The 15,377-nt window shown below is 58.6% G+C and overlaps 1 protein-coding gene across 1 annotated transcript; it reads left to right on the forward strand.

Annotated features, from left to right (window-relative positions):
- The first annotated feature begins 5,346 nt into the window (after positions 1-5,346).
- LOC135403622 (glycerol-3-phosphate acyltransferase 2, mitochondrial-like) lies at positions 5,347-12,928 on the forward strand. The gene is made up of 21 exons (XM_064637816.1): positions 5,347-5,623; positions 6,304-6,420; positions 6,512-6,585; positions 7,371-7,481; positions 7,664-7,792; positions 8,464-8,563; positions 8,634-8,767; positions 8,844-8,943; positions 9,026-9,232; positions 9,720-9,827; positions 10,034-10,119; positions 10,206-10,300; positions 10,410-10,480; positions 10,635-10,866; positions 11,238-11,386; positions 11,478-11,555; positions 11,648-11,773; positions 11,848-11,968; positions 12,059-12,109; positions 12,225-12,280; positions 12,349-12,928. Exons 2-21 carry the CDS (start codon positions 6,304-6,306, stop codon positions 12,463-12,465), a joined length of 2,262 nt encoding a protein of 753 aa, XP_064493886.1. The 5' UTR covers positions 5,347-5,623; the 3' UTR covers positions 12,466-12,928.
- Positions 12,929-15,377: the final 2,449 nt, after the last annotated feature.

Below are 15,377 nucleotides of genomic sequence, written 5' to 3' on the forward strand. Positions count from 1 at the left end.
GCATGGGCTCCTCACTCCATGGGACACAAATCCCTGCCAGGACCCTGCTCCAGCACAGGCTTCCCATGGGGTCACAGCCTCCTGCAGCATCCCCTTTCTCCGGTGGGGGCTCTTCCAAGGGCTGTAGGTGGGTCTGTGCTCCCCCTTGGGCCCCCACAGGCTGCCGGGGAATCTCAGCTCCGGCGCCTGGATCCCCTCCTGCAGTGGCCTGGGTCTGCCAGGTTGTTTCCCTCATACATTCCAACTCCTTTCTTCTCTGCCCCAATTCCTTCTGCCCAATAAGTTTTTCCTCCCTCGTAACTCCACATCCCTGAGGTGTTGCTGCCATCACTGCTGGGCTCAGCCTTGGCCAGTGGTGGGTCTCTCCACGTAGGTGATGGTGGACCTGGGATGGGACTGGGCATGAGGGACAGGAGGGTTCATGTCCCTAGGGGTGTTAGGGACGTGGGGTGGGAACAGGACCCCGTAACAGGGCTGGGATTGGTGTCCCCAGGGGTGTTTGGGACAGGGATGAGGCTGATGGCACTAGAGGCCATGAGGAATCCCATGGTACCTGGGATGGGACCCCATGATGGGTCTGGGGAGGGATGCCGCTGGGTGTGGCAGGTTTGGGGGTGCCTTGTTGATCCCACAGTGGGCTTGGGTGTGTGTCCCTGGGGGTGACCCAGGAAAGCCTCATGCCCAACCAGTCTGTCCCATCCCATTATGGGGATCCTTCACTGAACAGTCCACTGGGTTGGAGGGGGTTTGACTGAACTGTTCAGGGTCACACCCAAACACAAAAACCCCACCCAGCTCTGCACCTTCACCCACTGCCAGCGAGTGCCAGCACCTGTGAAGGACTCACAGTAAGAGTTTACAGAGTAACACTTAATAAAATTGGGACAGGTTAAGGTTCCAAGATTCCCTAATTCAAAGCAATACACTGACAATCTCTAATTCCCAATAAAAGCTGGCTCGAGACAATCCTTCAGCACACAGAGTACAGTTCTTATGCAATGGGCCCCTATGGGGCAGAGACAGGTTCAGCCCGGTGAGTGACCTCAGAGGTAACAGAGTGGAGTCTTCTCCTCCCCATTTGTAACTCATTTTTATGCTATTTCTCTATATTTAGGTGGAACTTGAGTGACGTTAGTTATACATCTTACTCAGTGAGGGGTGGTTGTCCCTTAGGGGTGGGTACAACAACGGGTCACAGAATATTCCAAGTTGGAAGGGACCCTGAAGGATCATCAGGTCCAACTCTTAAGCAAATGGCCCCTATTGGGACTGAACCTGCAACCTTGGCATTATTAGCACCATGTTCTAACCAAGGGAGCTCATGTGGGGGTTCTGTTATAGTCAGAGACCACAAATAATTTTAAAATTTGAAATCCCAAAATTTATTGAAGGCAAATGAGCAAAACAGTGCTGGGAGGCCGAGGAGACTCTTGCTCCGCAACGGTCCACAAGTTCAAAAAGCCAAAGCCCGCTTCTTTTATACTTGTTGCAATCCCCGCCCCCTTAGTCTCTTTCTCCTTCATGACTGGCTCTCACTGTGTGGACCTTATTCTGTTGCTAGGGGTCAGCCAACAGTCTGGTTAGTCAGCAGTCCTCAATTCCCGCCGTGTCGCAATCCCCGGATGAAGGCAGTAGATCCTCTTTCTGGACCCTTTAGTCGACTCCCCCTTTTTGCTTCATGCTTTTTCTTCCTTATAAGTGCACTTAAAGCATTATAGCTAGCATAACAGGATACATCTTACCATGGCAACACAACATTGAGGTTTGACATTTTGCAATTTAACATTTTGCAACCTAAGTAAAGCGTTAACCACATCATTGAAAACTTTATTATTACAAACTCAATTTTATCAGCAAATTATTTATCCTCGCCTTTATCAACCATTACAGTACCTCAGGATAGTACCTGAGATAACCCTGGGATGGGACACGGGCAGTGCCAGGACAGGGATTTTGCCAAGGTTGCTGATTCAGGGGCAGGACATGTTCCTGTCTCTGCCTGGTTTTCAGCTGCTGAGCAGCTGATCAGCCACAAAGTACCACTGAGTTCCCTCCTCTGCCAGGGTTCTGACAGCTCCGCAGTGTCTCCACCCACATCACACCTGCAGCCCCTCCATTATCACACCTGCAGCCACATCCACATCACACCTGTACCCACATCCACATCACACCTGCAGCCCCTCCATTGCTCTGTTCCACACCCCGGGGGTCCACGGCTTCACCCCAGGGTGCCATTGCCCACGTACCTGACAGACCCTGCAGGGAACACCCCCGAGGGGCAGTGCCCCATGACATGGGCTGGGGGCACCGGATGGGGGTTGCCCCAAACTTCTTCTAAGCCTCCAGCACCAGCTGCCCAGCAGTCTGGGGAGGGTCAGTGCACTCAGGCCAGACATTTGAGGAGCGGGGTGCAAGGCATGTGATCGATATGGAACCAACCCACTCAGCTTCCAGGCCTTCTGTGTGGAACATTTTCCATTGGAAAGCATCTCAGTGCTTGCTTGACATAAAGAACTGGAGTTGTGAGGCCGCGGGATGAACTTTCTCTGTGTTGTGTCAGGCAGAGATGGATCCAAGGGAAAGCTGGAGCTGCTGATTGGAACATGCCCAGTCTTTGGAATACACAAAGCTGCAGCTTCCAGCCCATGGATGGCGGGGCATGAGCTGTAACCACCATGTTCCACCCATGGACTGCAGTCCAATGACCCCCCAAAACTCCCCTCAGAGGGGGTGAAGCTGAGCACGTGGCAGCCCCTTGGGAAAAAACAGCAAAGCAACGGAGAGCGAGAAGCCTCCAGGCCCTGATAATGCTCTTGGTCTGGGCTGAAGGAGGGGCAGTGGAGCTTGTTGGGGTGTCCTTGCCCAGGGATTTCTTTATTTGGGATCCCCTGGTGAGGCAGCAGCTTGAGCTGCCAGAGGATAGACTGACCTGTGCCAGTGACCCCCTGGGATAGGGCGAGAGCCCAGTGTCACCCGCAGGGAGGAACGGGGGTGCTGAGGGGGGCTGTGGGTACCAGGGAGGGATGTGGGGCCTGGGAAGAGATGGAAGTGCTGGGGATGGGATATGGGTGCTGGGGATGGGATGTGGGTGCTGAGGAAGGATGTGGGTGCTGGGGGAGGATGTGGGTGCTGGGGAGGATGCAGGTGCTGGGAAAGGGTCACAGGTGCTCAGGGGGTTGCAGGTGCCCAGGGGCAGGAACAGAGCCTGGAGCGTGGCATGGACTGACCGTGACCCCCATTCCCATCTCCCTGTGCCAATGGAGGGCAGCAGGGAGAGAAGCAGGGATAGAGTTGAGCCCGGGAAGGAGGGAGAGGTGGGGGAAGGTGTTTTTAGGATTTGTTTGACCTCTCATTCCCCTGCTCTGATTTGATTGCTAACAAATTCAATTAATTTCCCCAAATCGGGTCTGTTCTGCCTGTGACAGTAATGGGGCAGTGAGTGACCCCTCCCATCTTTATCCCACCCCAGGAGCCTTTCCTTGTATTTCCTCTGCTCTGTGCAGGTGAGGGGAGGGATGGGGCAGTTTGGGGGGCACCTGGTCTCCAACCCAGGTCAAACCACCACAGGTGGGCATTTTTTCTTTTTCTTTCTCCTTGTCTTTTCTTTTTTTTCCCCGCCTTTTTTCTAATTGTCCAGTACTTCTCATCTTCCCCTATTTTGCCTTTTTTCCCCTTTGCATTTTCCTTTTTTTCTCCTTCCCCCATTTTCTTGTCTTATTTGCTTTTCTTGACCTTCCCCCCTTCTTCCTATCAGTTTCTCTTTCTTTCTTTCTTTTTCTTTCTTTCTTTCTTTCTTTTTCTTTCTTTCTTTCTTTCTTTTTTCTTTCTTTCTTTCTTTTCTTGCTTTCTTTCTTTCTTTCTTTCTTTCTTTCTTTCTCTCTCTCTCTTTCTCTCTCTCTCTTTCTCTCTCTCTCTCTCTCTCTCTTTCTCTCTCTTTCTCTCTTTCTCTCTTTCTCTCTCTCTCTCTCTTTCTCCCTTTCTCCCTTTCTCCCTTTCTCTCTCTCTCTTTCTTTCTTTCTTTCTTTCTCTTTCTTTCTTTCTTTCTCTCTTTCTCTCTCTCTCTCTTTCTCTCTTTCTTTCTTTCTCTCTTTCTTTCTTTCTCTCTTTCTTTCTTTCTTTCTCTCTTTCTTTCTTTCTTTCTTTCTCTCTTTCTTTCTCTCTCTCTTTCTCTCTCTCTCTCTTTCTCTCTCTCTTTCTCTCTTTCTTTCTCTCTTTCTCTTTCTCTCTCTCTTTCTCTTTCTCCCTTTCTCCCTTTCTCCCTTTCCCCCTTTCTCCCTTTCTTCCTTTCTTTCTCTCTCTTTCTCTCTCTCTCTTTCTCTCTCTCTCTCTTTCTTTCTTTCTTTCTCTCTCTTCTTTCTTTCTTTCTTTCTTTCTTCTTGCCTTTTCCCTTTTTTTCTGCTTTTTTTCTCATCTTTTCTCCTTTTTTTCTTACCTCTCCTTCTTCCCCTTCAACCTCTTTTTTAATTTTTCCTCTTTTTTAATTTTTCCCCTTTTCCCTTGTCTTTTCCTATCCCCCCTTCCTTCCCCTTTTTCCTTTGCCTTTGCTTGTTTTTCCGCTTTTCCCAGCCATTCCTATTCCCTCCCTTATCCCAGCTCCCGGGTGCTGCTCCCAGGGCGTTCCCACAGGTGCGAGGTCCCCGCCGCAGAGCAGCTGAACTGGGGCGTTTTGGGGTGTTTTCAGGGCGATTGAGCCCCTTGGGGCGCTGCTGGTGCTGGTGGGGTTTGGAGCTCTGGGGGGCCAGAGCTGGGCCTGGGGGTGGCGGGGCCTTGGGCCGGGGAGCGGGGCTGGGGGGCTGATGGGCCTGGGGCGCGCCAGGGCCCCCCCGGGGCTGGGATTGCTGTGCCCGGGGGTGCTGGGACCTGGGTGGGCTCGGGGACAGGGACAGGGGGCGCTGGGGCCCTGCCGGTACCTCTGGTGGGCTGAGCCCCGTGTGGGGCCGGGGGTCCCGGCGGGGCCGGTTCCGGCGGGGCCGGTTCCGGTCGCGCTGCCCGGGGGCGGAGCGGGGCCGGGCCGGGCCGGGAGCGGCGGGGCCGGCGGTGAGCGGGGCCGGGGGACCCCCGGGGGTGCGGGGCGTGTGAGCCCCCGAGCCGTGCAGGGCCTGTGGGGCCGAGCCCCCCGGGCCGGGGGGGGTTCAGGGCCCCCCAAAGCTGCAGAGGGGCGCTGGGGCACATCCCCCCGGGCTGTGGGGCAGCGGGGCCCGTGTGGGGTGTGTTCCCCCCAGAGGGTCTCTGGGGGCTGTGGGGCCTGTGCAGGGGGTGCTGCCCCCCCATCTCGGGCCCTGTAGGGACTGTGGGGGGCAGGTGTGGGGTATGTTACCCCCCAGCCCTATAGGGGATGTGGGGTGTGCTGCCCCACCCCAAATCCCTGTGGGGTGTGTGGGGGGGGGTGTTACTAACCCCAAATCCCTCTTCGAGGGGTGTCGGCTGTGTTACCCCCCTCCCCAGTTCCCTGTGGGGTACACGGGGGGGTCCCTCTCCCAGAGACTGCTCCGTGTGCCCCAAACCTGCCAAATTCCCACTTTCCACCCCTTTCTATCTCCGGGATTTTTCCCAGGACGTTCAAGCCCCAGCACCTCTGCTCTCCAGTTTGGGGGTGTCCCCCCACCTGTGACACCCTCCCAAGGTACCTGACACCCTGGAGACCCCCCACTGCCACCAGGCCCTTCCCACCTTGAATCCCCCCTATCCTGGGGGTCCCTGACCCCAGCGGGGTCCCCCCCGCAACCTCTTTTCCTGCCTCCTTTGCCCCCACCCGACATTTAAAACCCAAATTGCTTCTTTTTTCCTCCTTTTTAGGGAATAAAATTCCTTACCCGCACCCCAGAGAAAGGGAGGGGGTGATGCCGATTTGTGGGGCTGGTGGTTGGGATGCTGGTGTTCCGAGGCACCCCATGGCTCCAGATGTGGGGGTGGAGGGGGCTGACGAGGGCTCTGGGGTCCCCAGGATCTCACTGCCCCCCTCATGCCCATATTTCCAACCGATCTAACTGGATCTGCATTAATCCCATTGGATCTGGGTACCCAACGTGTCTCTGAGGGTTCATCCTGCTGGAGAACCCACTGCCCCACGCCTCCGGGTGCTGATCCCCCCAGATCCAGACTGATTGCACGGGATCTGGGTTGATCCGTGTCCACACACATCTCCCAGGTGTGACACCAGTTTATCCCAGCTCAAATTCCTCTCTTGCTGCCCAATATCAGGATACCTCACAGCATGAGCATGTTTTGGGGTGTATCCACCCACATTTGGCATTCCCGGGGTTTGTCCCATCCCCCCCTTCCTGTTTTTCTTTCCCTCCTCAGATGAAAACCTGGATCAGCAATTCGGACCAAAACCTGGAAGTTTTCATCCCGTTCCTGGGAAAATACCACCGTCCGTTTTTGGGGCGCTGCTGCCAGACCTGCACCCCCAGGAGCTGGGTGAGAGAGTTTGGGAAGGGGCATGGTGGTGACAGGATCCCTGTGCCGAGGATCCGCGTTGTCAGTGATCTGATCCTGCTTTTCCTCCCAGGATGGATTCTATGCCGAGGATCTCTCCACTCTGGGATTCTGTGACGTCAGCCGTGTGACGGAGAGGGATACACGGTGAGGCTGGATCAGCTGCGTGCTGGAAAACAGCTGGAAAACGTCCCTTTTCCCCAGATTTCTCCCAAATCCACATGGGAATCCCTCGCCATCCTCCCCGCTCCCAAATTATCCCAAACCGAGCTCGTGAATCGTATTTTGGGAGGCTGGAAGTGGCGTCTGTGAGGGCTTGGGCTGTGGTCCAGCCATGGAATGGAGGATCTGGGGTCATTTGTTGTTTTCTTGAAGGAAAACTTGGAGTGTTGATGGGAAGAAGGTGGAGTTGGGGGGGTTGTTCTTCTCGCTGGCTCCAGCCGGTATCGCTGGGAGTGAGCCTGGCTCCCCGGGAACAGGGAAAAGAGCCAGATCCCTTTGGCTCCTCTCCCCTTTGGGAAGAATCCTTGGATTAACCATTGTGTGCTGGTTTTTATCCCACATCAGATCATTATCCTCCATTCAGCTCCAAATATTCCCAGCTCCAGCTTTGAAACCCTTAGACGAATCCCTTGGGATCCCAGGGAATGCAGTTCCCCTGTCCCACTCCGTCCCTTCCTACACGCTCTGGGATATCCCAAAGCTGTGTCCCACCCCACTCTCTGTGGATGTGGGGAGGATTGGGAAAATTCCGTGATTTGGGATGGCCTGAATGCCTGGTTTCCTTCCTGCTGGGCGGCCTGGAGCATCACCTCCAAATTCCTAACTGTAAAACGGAGATGAATCCCAAATCCTGGTAAAGGGGCATTCTGGGGGGGGTGATCCCCCTGGAAAAGTCCCCCCTCCAGGTTCTCCCTGTGTGTCCCCTCCAGGTTCCGGGGGTGGCTGGTCCGGAGGGTCTGCGGATTCCTCGCCACCTGGGAATGGGAAATTCCATCGGAGACCCCCAGGGAGCTCCCAGGGAAGATCTGCGGCAGCAGGAGGTGGGTGGGAGCATTGGGGGGATCCCGGGATCACCCTCAGCCCGTGAGGGGCGGGCCCCCATTCCTGGGGGATCCTGTTTAGTCCTTGGATCTCGGGTCAGTGGGATGCCGGGAATGCCGCCGAGGCTCCCTGGATCCCGGCACGCGGATCCCAGGGTGCTCCCCCTTCCCTTCCCCCCCAGGGTGCAGGATGTTGCCTCCAGCCGGGCCCGTGGATGCGGAGGGGATGAGGGATCCCGGCGGCACTGGAAGGAGGAGATCTGCCGGATCCTGGGGGAAATCCAGGCACCGCTGTCCCCTCTCCTGCTGAGGTCAGGGATCCTTTGGGGAAATCTTCTGGGATTCTGTGGGGGATGGATCCAGATCCTTTGGGAGGTCCTCTGGGCTTCTGGGGGGATGCACACGGATGGCTTGGGGGTTTTCTGGGATCCTTGGGGGGATATTCTGGGCTCCTTTGGGAACTGCCCATGGATTCTTTGGCCCGCTGCCCTCGGAGTCCCCCACAGCTTCTGGGGCCCTTCTGGCAATTCCTTCCGGGGAGCTGGAGTGGGAAAATCCAACCCCTCCAGGAGGGTGGGAACCAGAGGGAGCCTTCCCTTCCCCACTGCCTTCCCCCTCCTGTCCCTGAGAAGTGGGAATTCAGGGCTTCCTTGCTGGTCTGATCCAGTGGGAAAAAATGATCCCTCCAAGCCCTTAAAGGGAAGGAATTGCTCAGGGAATAAGGGCATGTTGGGATCGTTTTGGGGGGAATGCAGGGATAACTGATGGCAGCTCTGGTTGCCAGGGGAAAGGAGGTGTCTCATGCCATCCAACCTTTGCTGTGTGATAAAAGTGGGCATTTGCCTTTGTGGGAGCTGTGCTGGGAATTTTGAGGCAGGCTGGGTTGTGGCAAGTGAGGCAGGGGAGGCAGGGGGTGGGAGTGTTTGGGGGGTTGGGGGCCGCCCCGTGCCCGCGGGGTTGCTCATTGCCAGTTTTGCTGCAGGCTGTGCCACTGGATGCTCCCCAAGCTGCTGAGCCGTCTGTTCCTGAGCGTGCAGCTGCAGCGGGGGCAGCTGGAGATGGTGCTCCGGGCTGCCAGGACGGTACGGAGCCCGGCCGGGTGCTCCCGTTGCCCGGGAGGGCCGGAATTCAGCCCGGGATCCTTCCTTGCAGCCCGAGGTGCCGCTGGTGTTCCTGTGCACCCAGCAATCCCAGCTGGATGGGCCGCTCCTGTCCTTCCTCCTCCTCTCGCAGGGCATCGGGGCCCCCAGGGTGACAGTGGGCACCCGGATCAGCCCTGGCCTCCGGTAAGGAGTCGGTGTGGGATGTTCCCGGGGGCTGCAGGGGGATGCAGTGTGTGCCCACGGTGTGTTTGCCCCCCAGGTCCCTGCTGCAACGCCTGGGAGGGATTTTCCTGCCTTCGGGAATGGCGCAGGCACGGAGCGAGCGGGATGAGGGGCTGCCGGGCGCTGTCCTGGATGCGGTAGGTGCGGTCGGGGCTGGAAAATACCCTGGAGCGCTTGGGGAGGTGCCGGCAGCTCCCAGTACTCCCAGTGTCCCCCCAGTACGTGCAGGAGGTGCTGCGGAGCCGCCAGCCCCTCGTCATCTTCCTGGAGGAGCCCCTGGGTTTGCTGCAGCTCTCGGATCCCGCCCGGCGCTGGCTGCTCCGGGTGCTGCGGGCGCTGCGGGACGGAGCCGTGCCTGACGTGCGCATTGTCCCGGTGGGAATTGCCTACGACGTGGCTCCCGGCAGAGCGGGGCGGGATGGAGCGGTGAGAGGGGGTCAGGGGGGTCACCGGTGCTCGCCAGAATCCCTGGGAGCATCCCTGGGGAGTGGTGTTCCCGCAGATCTCTGGGGTTATCCCTGGGGAGTGGTGTTCCCGCAGATCTCTGGGGTTATCCCTGGGGAGTGGTGTTCCCCGAAATGTCTGGGGTTATCCCTGGGGAGTGGTGTTCCCGCAGATCTCTGCGGTTATCCCTGGGGAGTGGTGTTCCCCGAAATGTCTGGGGTTATCCCTGGGGAGTGGTGTTCCCCGAAATGTCTGGGGTTATCCCTGGGGAGTGGTGTTCCCCGAAATGTCTGGGGTTATCCCTTGGGAGTGGTGTTCCCCGAAATGTCTGGGGTTATCCCTGGGGAGTGGTGTTGCCCCAAATCTGCGGGAGAATCCCTGGGGAGTGGTGTTGCCCCAAATCTGCGGGAGCATCCCTTGGCAGTGGCATCCCCCTAAACCCTAATCCCTGAATCCCGTCTCTCCGCAGCCCACTCAGCCCCTCGGGATCGCCGCGTGTCTCCGGGCAGCATTCCAGGCCCTGCGCCGGCCCCGTGGCTGTGCCCAGGTGGATTTCTCCCAGCCCTTCTCCTTACGGGTACGGCAGCTGGGGATGCCCCCGGATCCATCCTGGCACTGGGGGGCTGTTCCCAGGATGTTGGTGGGTTTGGGGTGTCTGAGGGTATCCAGTGAATCTATGCTGGGTGATCTGGGCTCCTCCCAGCCCTGGGGCTGCAGGGATTGAGTGAGCTCATGGTGCTGAGGGCTGTGAGCACCCCCAGGCTCCTTTCTGCTCATTCCCAGGAATTTGTGGAGAACAACCTGGTGGGGCCGACGCTCAGCGGGAATCGGCCGGAGCAGCTGTTGCTTCCCACCATCCTTGGCACGTGGTGAGGAGCTGAGCCCCGGGCAGCGTTTCCCCTTGGATCTCTGCTCCCGGCTCCTCTTGCTCAGCCCTCTCCCCCCAATGTCCCAGCGTGCCGGATGTGGGGAATGTGGGCACTTTGGGTGCCGGTGTGGGGACAGAAGAGGAGATTTTGGTGACGGCGCTGGGCCTGCACACACTGAGCGGTGAGGGGTGCGGGTGGTCCCTGCATCCCTTGGGATGGCATTCCCTGCTGGGGAATGGGGGTGGGGGTTCATCACCCCCCGGATAACGAGCCCCTCTCCCCCCCAGCAGATTCCAGTGCCTGCTCCGCCATCATGGCTGTGGGAATCACCGCGGCGCTGCTGCTCCACAGGCACCGGGAGGTGGATAAGGAGCTTTTCATCTTTCCCTTCCCTCAGAGCAGCATTCCCAGTGGGAATCCCCTTTCATCCTCCTCAGAGCAGCATTCCCAGCGGGAATCCCCCCCTCTCCCTCAGAGCAGCATTCCCAGCGGGAATCCCCCCTCTCTCTCCGCAGGCCGTGCTGCTGCCCCGGCTGATGCGGGATTTCTCGGGGCTGCTGGAGCAGCTCCTGCTGCGGGGCCGGGCCGTGGGATTCCGCGGGCAGCTGCGGGCGCTGGTGCTGCACAGCCTGCGGCAGCTGCAGCCCCCCGGGGCCGGGCTGGGGCCCCCGGAGGCCTCGGCACGGGGGCAGCTGGTGCGGCTGGCGGGGGGCATCCGGCAGCGCCTGGGCGGGGAGGCGGCGGGGGGTGAGAGAGCCGGGGGGCACTGGGGACAGCGGGGACGGGGGGCAGCAGGGATGGGGGTGCCGGGCACTGGGGGCACTGGGGGGATCGGAGACGTCAGCAGTTGGTGACAGCGGGGACTGGGGAAGGTGAAACTGCGGGCTGGGGACTGCGGGGGGGTTGGTGACACCAGGGGTCAGTGGCACTGGGGGAATCGGTGATGCCGAGGGCCAGGGACGCTGGGGAATTGTTGGCACTGGGGAATGGGGATGTTGGGGGGGGACTGGGGACAGCGGGGGGGCACTGGGGACAGCGGGGATCAGGAATGCTGGGGAATTTGGTGACGCGTGGGGAACTGGGGACAGCGGGGACTGGTGACAGCCCTGTGCTGTCAGCCTGTGCCATCCGTGCCCTGCTGCTGGAGGTGCTGCCGATCCTGGGGACCCCCTGCGGCCCCCCCGGGATCGTGCTGAGCCGGGAGGAGCTGCTCCGCAAGATCCTGGAGGTGCTGCTGCTGCTGCCCCCCATCCTGCTGGGGCTGCAGGTGGGGACACGAGGGTGGCCTGTCACCCCCCACCTGCTGGGGCTGCAGGTGGGGACACGGGTGGCCTGTCACCCCTCTCCTGTGTCCCCAGCCCTGCCAGCCTCCCGAGCGCCACAGCCTGGACATCCTGGACAAGCTCGTCCTTGGGGGGCTGCTGGAGGAGGAGGAGGTGGGTGTCACCCCAGGAGCCCTCCTGGCACACACACGGGTCCCTGCTGGGGCTCAGGGTGGCTTTGAGGTGACAGCCCATTGTCCCTGCAGCCTGAGAGCGAGTGCAGGGGCTGCGACGTGGCCCCCCGACCCTCTTCCCGGGGCCATTCCTGCTGGGACTTCACCGATGACAGCGACAGTGACAGCGAGGACAGGGTCCCCAAGCGCTGCTACAAGGTACTGGGGTCCCCCACCGCCCCCTGGGCTGGGGTGAGGGGGTGTCCCCCAAATCCAGCTGTGTGTCCCCCCAGCTCAGCGAGCCCCAGGGCTTCCCCGGCTTCCTCCTCTTCCTCTGCCGCCTCCTGAGCCCCGTCCTGCGGAGCTACGGCCGGGCTGCGGAATTCCTGGAGAGACCCCCCTGGCCCCAGCCCGGTAGGACCCTCCAGAGTGGGGAACCCCTGGGGACCCTGGGAGGGCTGGAGCCCCCCAGGAGCTGGGATCTGACACCCCTCCCAATTCCAGAGGCAGACTACGTGGAGGCGCTGCTGGAATTCCTGGATGAGGATGAGGATGGTGAGTCGGGGGGGGGGGGGGGTCTTGCTTTTGGGGGTCACTGCCCCCCTAGACTGGGCTGGGGGTGCCCGTGGGGTGGGATTTGGGGGTTCCCTCGGGACTTCTCTCCCCACAGGGTATCCTGACAGGAGCCTGGCCCTGAGCTCCCTGCAGAGCTTCAAGGACATGGGGGTAAGCACAGCCACCCCCCAGCCCCCCAACATCCTGCTGCCCTCCCTGACCTCCCTGTGCCCCCCCAGGTGCTGGAGGAGCTGCAGACCCCCACTGGACCCCTCCTCCAGCTCTCCCAGCCTTTCCAGTCTGCTTCCAACCGGGAGAAGTTGAGAGCCTTCATTCACCAGTTCACCCAGTTGTAACCCCCCGCACCAGAGTCATAAATGGGGCCCAGGGACCTGATGCCTCGTGGATTTATTGATCCGGGGTGGGGGGGGGGAAGGTTCTGTCTCTCCTTCCCTCACCTGGGATGGAAAATTCCATCATTTCTGGTGGTGGTGCCCAAGACAGCTCCAACCAGCACATTTCCCCCCAGCCCTTCTCTGCTCACTAACAGTAGGTCCAGTTTTCAGTAAAAACATTGGGATAAATCAAACTCTCTAACACTATTTTTTTAGTATTAGAAAGCAGGCATTAGTTCAGTCACAGTGTTGGGGTGCATGGGGATAGTTCCACTCAACATACCTACCCACTTTCAAAACATTTCGTTATTTATACATTTTTAACAAAGAAATTCATGTTCATTGGTTATGTTACATAATTCCCTTAAATAAGTAATATTCTATATTCTATTGATTATTACTTTCTCACTTCTCATGCTAATTAGTCCACATTTTCAGTCTTTTTATTATCTTTTTCCCAGATAGGGAGCATTTCAGTAGACTGATTCTGAATTCGCTTTGTTAGTTTCTTCTTTATCTGTAGTTTCTGCATGTTCTTGTAGCCTATAAATTTTGAATTCCTGGTATCCAGTTCTCAGCAACTTATCTCTCTCCCCTAGGCTTTGTTCATTGAGGCATGTCGAAGTTGGTTTAGCAAAACTTTAAGTCTCAGTGATTTTCCCAGACTAGTTTCTAACAATTGCAGCTTTAAAAAACCTCTTGCTAAAGTGAAAAATTACACTGCTGATGATTAATTAAAACAATTAATTAGAAAAGTTAATTAGGAAAGTGAGGCACTGCCCTGGTTGGTTCCCTCACCAGCTGTGTCAGTTCTCTTCCACACCCTCTGGGTACCTCCTGGGCCGTCTCCTCTTCCCCCGGGGGGGTTCCAGCAGGTCCAAGTCCCCCAGGAGTACAAGGGCTGGTGACCTTGAGGCTCCTGCTGAGCAGATCCTCTACCTGTTTGTCCTGGGTGGGGTCCACCAGCCTCCCCCGGGACACCCACCCTGCAGCCCTTCCCCGATCTTTGCCCACAGCCTTATCACCTTCATCTCATGATTTCAGCACAGCAGAAGCACCCCCTGACCTGCCGAGCCACCCCAGCACCTCCTTCTGAGGAGCTCAGAGCCATCCAGGGCAGCACTGAGGTCATGCCCATCATCCCCCCACCCTTCTGTGATGGCAGCTACCTCAGAGCTCTCCTGCTGCTCCGTGGCTCCTGCACGTGGTGCAGCTGCTCTTGAGCTGGACTCTCACCCCCAACACCAGCCTGATGCCCCCAGGCTCATCTCTGCCCAGCCTGGGCTTATCCTCTTTCCCCTCCAAACCCGGTGAAAAGCCCCTTCAATCAGCTCCACCCGCTCATGGCCCAGAACCTTTTTCCCCCCTGGGACAGGTGGAGCCTGTTCCCAGCAGGTCCAGGGCCACCTAAACCACCCCAGGGTCAAACCGCCAAATGCCGCCCATGGCAGCAGCCTCTGCCATGGATCCATCAGGGCAGTTTTCCTGCCCCTCTCAGTACTTGCCCTGGTGCTGGGGGAGCTGAGAGCACGAGCTGGGCACCTCCTCCTTTGGCCAACTGCCCCCATGCCCTAAAGTCCCTATAAGTATCCTTGGGCTTCTCCCTTCAGTCTCATCACTGCCAACCTGGGCAACTCCTGGAGGGGGACAGTCAGCCAGACAGACCAGACCAGACCAGGAATGTTCCTTACCCAGGCCCCAGGGAAGCACAGACTTCCCTGGGGGATGGTCCAATCAGCACATCGGGGTCCCCGCTCACCATGGGAGGGTTTCTGAGGACAATTGTCCTTGTTTGCTCCCCTGTAGAACTACTTGTAATATGTGGGGTTGGCTGACAGCCTAGAAATCACTCCTTCATCACCTCATGGGGCTTCAAATCCCCCCAGACTGAGGGTCTATGGTGCCCAGGGGGTCTGCAGGGTTCATGGAGGCCTCGGGTCTGCGGTGGCCGGGGAGTCCCTGGAGGCCAGGGGTTCTGTGCAGAAGAGCCCATCCAAGGCCAGGGCCCCCTCACACTGTGTCCTCCCAAAGGACCAGCAGCCCACAACCACGTTGGCTGAGAAGAGGACAATGACAGTGGCCACCAAGGTGGTTTTCAGGGCACCCACAGCATGACCAGGACCACCAGCATGGGGATGGTGACAAGGACAAGGATGGTGATGAGGATGAGGATGGTGACAGTGGCACCGATGCAGCTGTGACTTGGACCGAGTACTTGCCCCTGGGGCTCCCCATGGACCTGCTGGCTCTGGGGGCAGGGGGCAGCACTAAGGGGTGGCCTGGGGTGCAGGGGGACAGGGGTGTGGGGCAGTGGAGGAGGGGGACCCTTGACATGCTGTCTGATGGCCCTGCCTGCGGTCCCTGCCTGCAGCCCCCTGCTCCCTGCCTGCTGGGCCCTACTGGTGCTGTCCTGCCCATACCCCTGCCCACAGTCTTTTGTGCTGCCCACGCCCTGCCCTACACCTCTGCCTGCACCCCTGCTGCCCAGCCCGCACCTCACAGCCCGTTCCTGCTGCTGCTGGTGCCCGTCCTGGGGTCACTGGCACTGCCCATCCCAGTGCTGCTGCCAGCGTTGGTGCCAGTGCCGTTGTCGGTGTCACTGTCACTCCTGACTCTGCTGTTGCTGTTGGTGCAGGTCCTGGTCTCCGTCCCAGTGTCCTTGTCATTGCTGTCCCAGTGTCCCTGTCACTGCTGTCCCAGTGTCCGTGTCTGTCCCAGTGTCCTTGTCATTGCTGTCCCAGTGTCCCTGTCACTGCTGTCCCAGTGTCCGTGTCTGTCCCGGTGTCCCTGTCATTGCTGTCCCAGTGTCCGTGTCTGTCCCGGTGTCCCTTTCATTGCTGTCCCAGTGTCCGTGTCTGTCCCGGTGTCCCTGT

This window comes from Pseudopipra pipra, chromosome 28 (genome assembly GCF_036250125.1).
Source record: "Pseudopipra pipra isolate bDixPip1 chromosome 28, bDixPip1.hap1, whole genome shotgun sequence".
NCBI lineage: Eukaryota > Metazoa > Chordata > Aves > Passeriformes > Pipridae > Pseudopipra > Pseudopipra pipra.

Coding starts and splice junctions, on each gene's coding strand:
- LOC135403622 (XM_064637816.1), top strand. CDS start 6,304: ATGAAAACCTGGATCAGCAATTCGGACCAAAACCTGGAAGTTTTCATC. Junction 6,421..6,511: donor CCTGCACCCCCAGGAGCTGG/GTGAGAGAGTTT, acceptor TTTTCCTCCCAG/GATGGATTCTATGCCGAGGA. Junction 12,281..12,348: donor AGAGCTTCAAGGACATGGGG/GTAAGCACAGCC, acceptor GTGCCCCCCCAG/GTGCTGGAGGAGCTGCAGAC.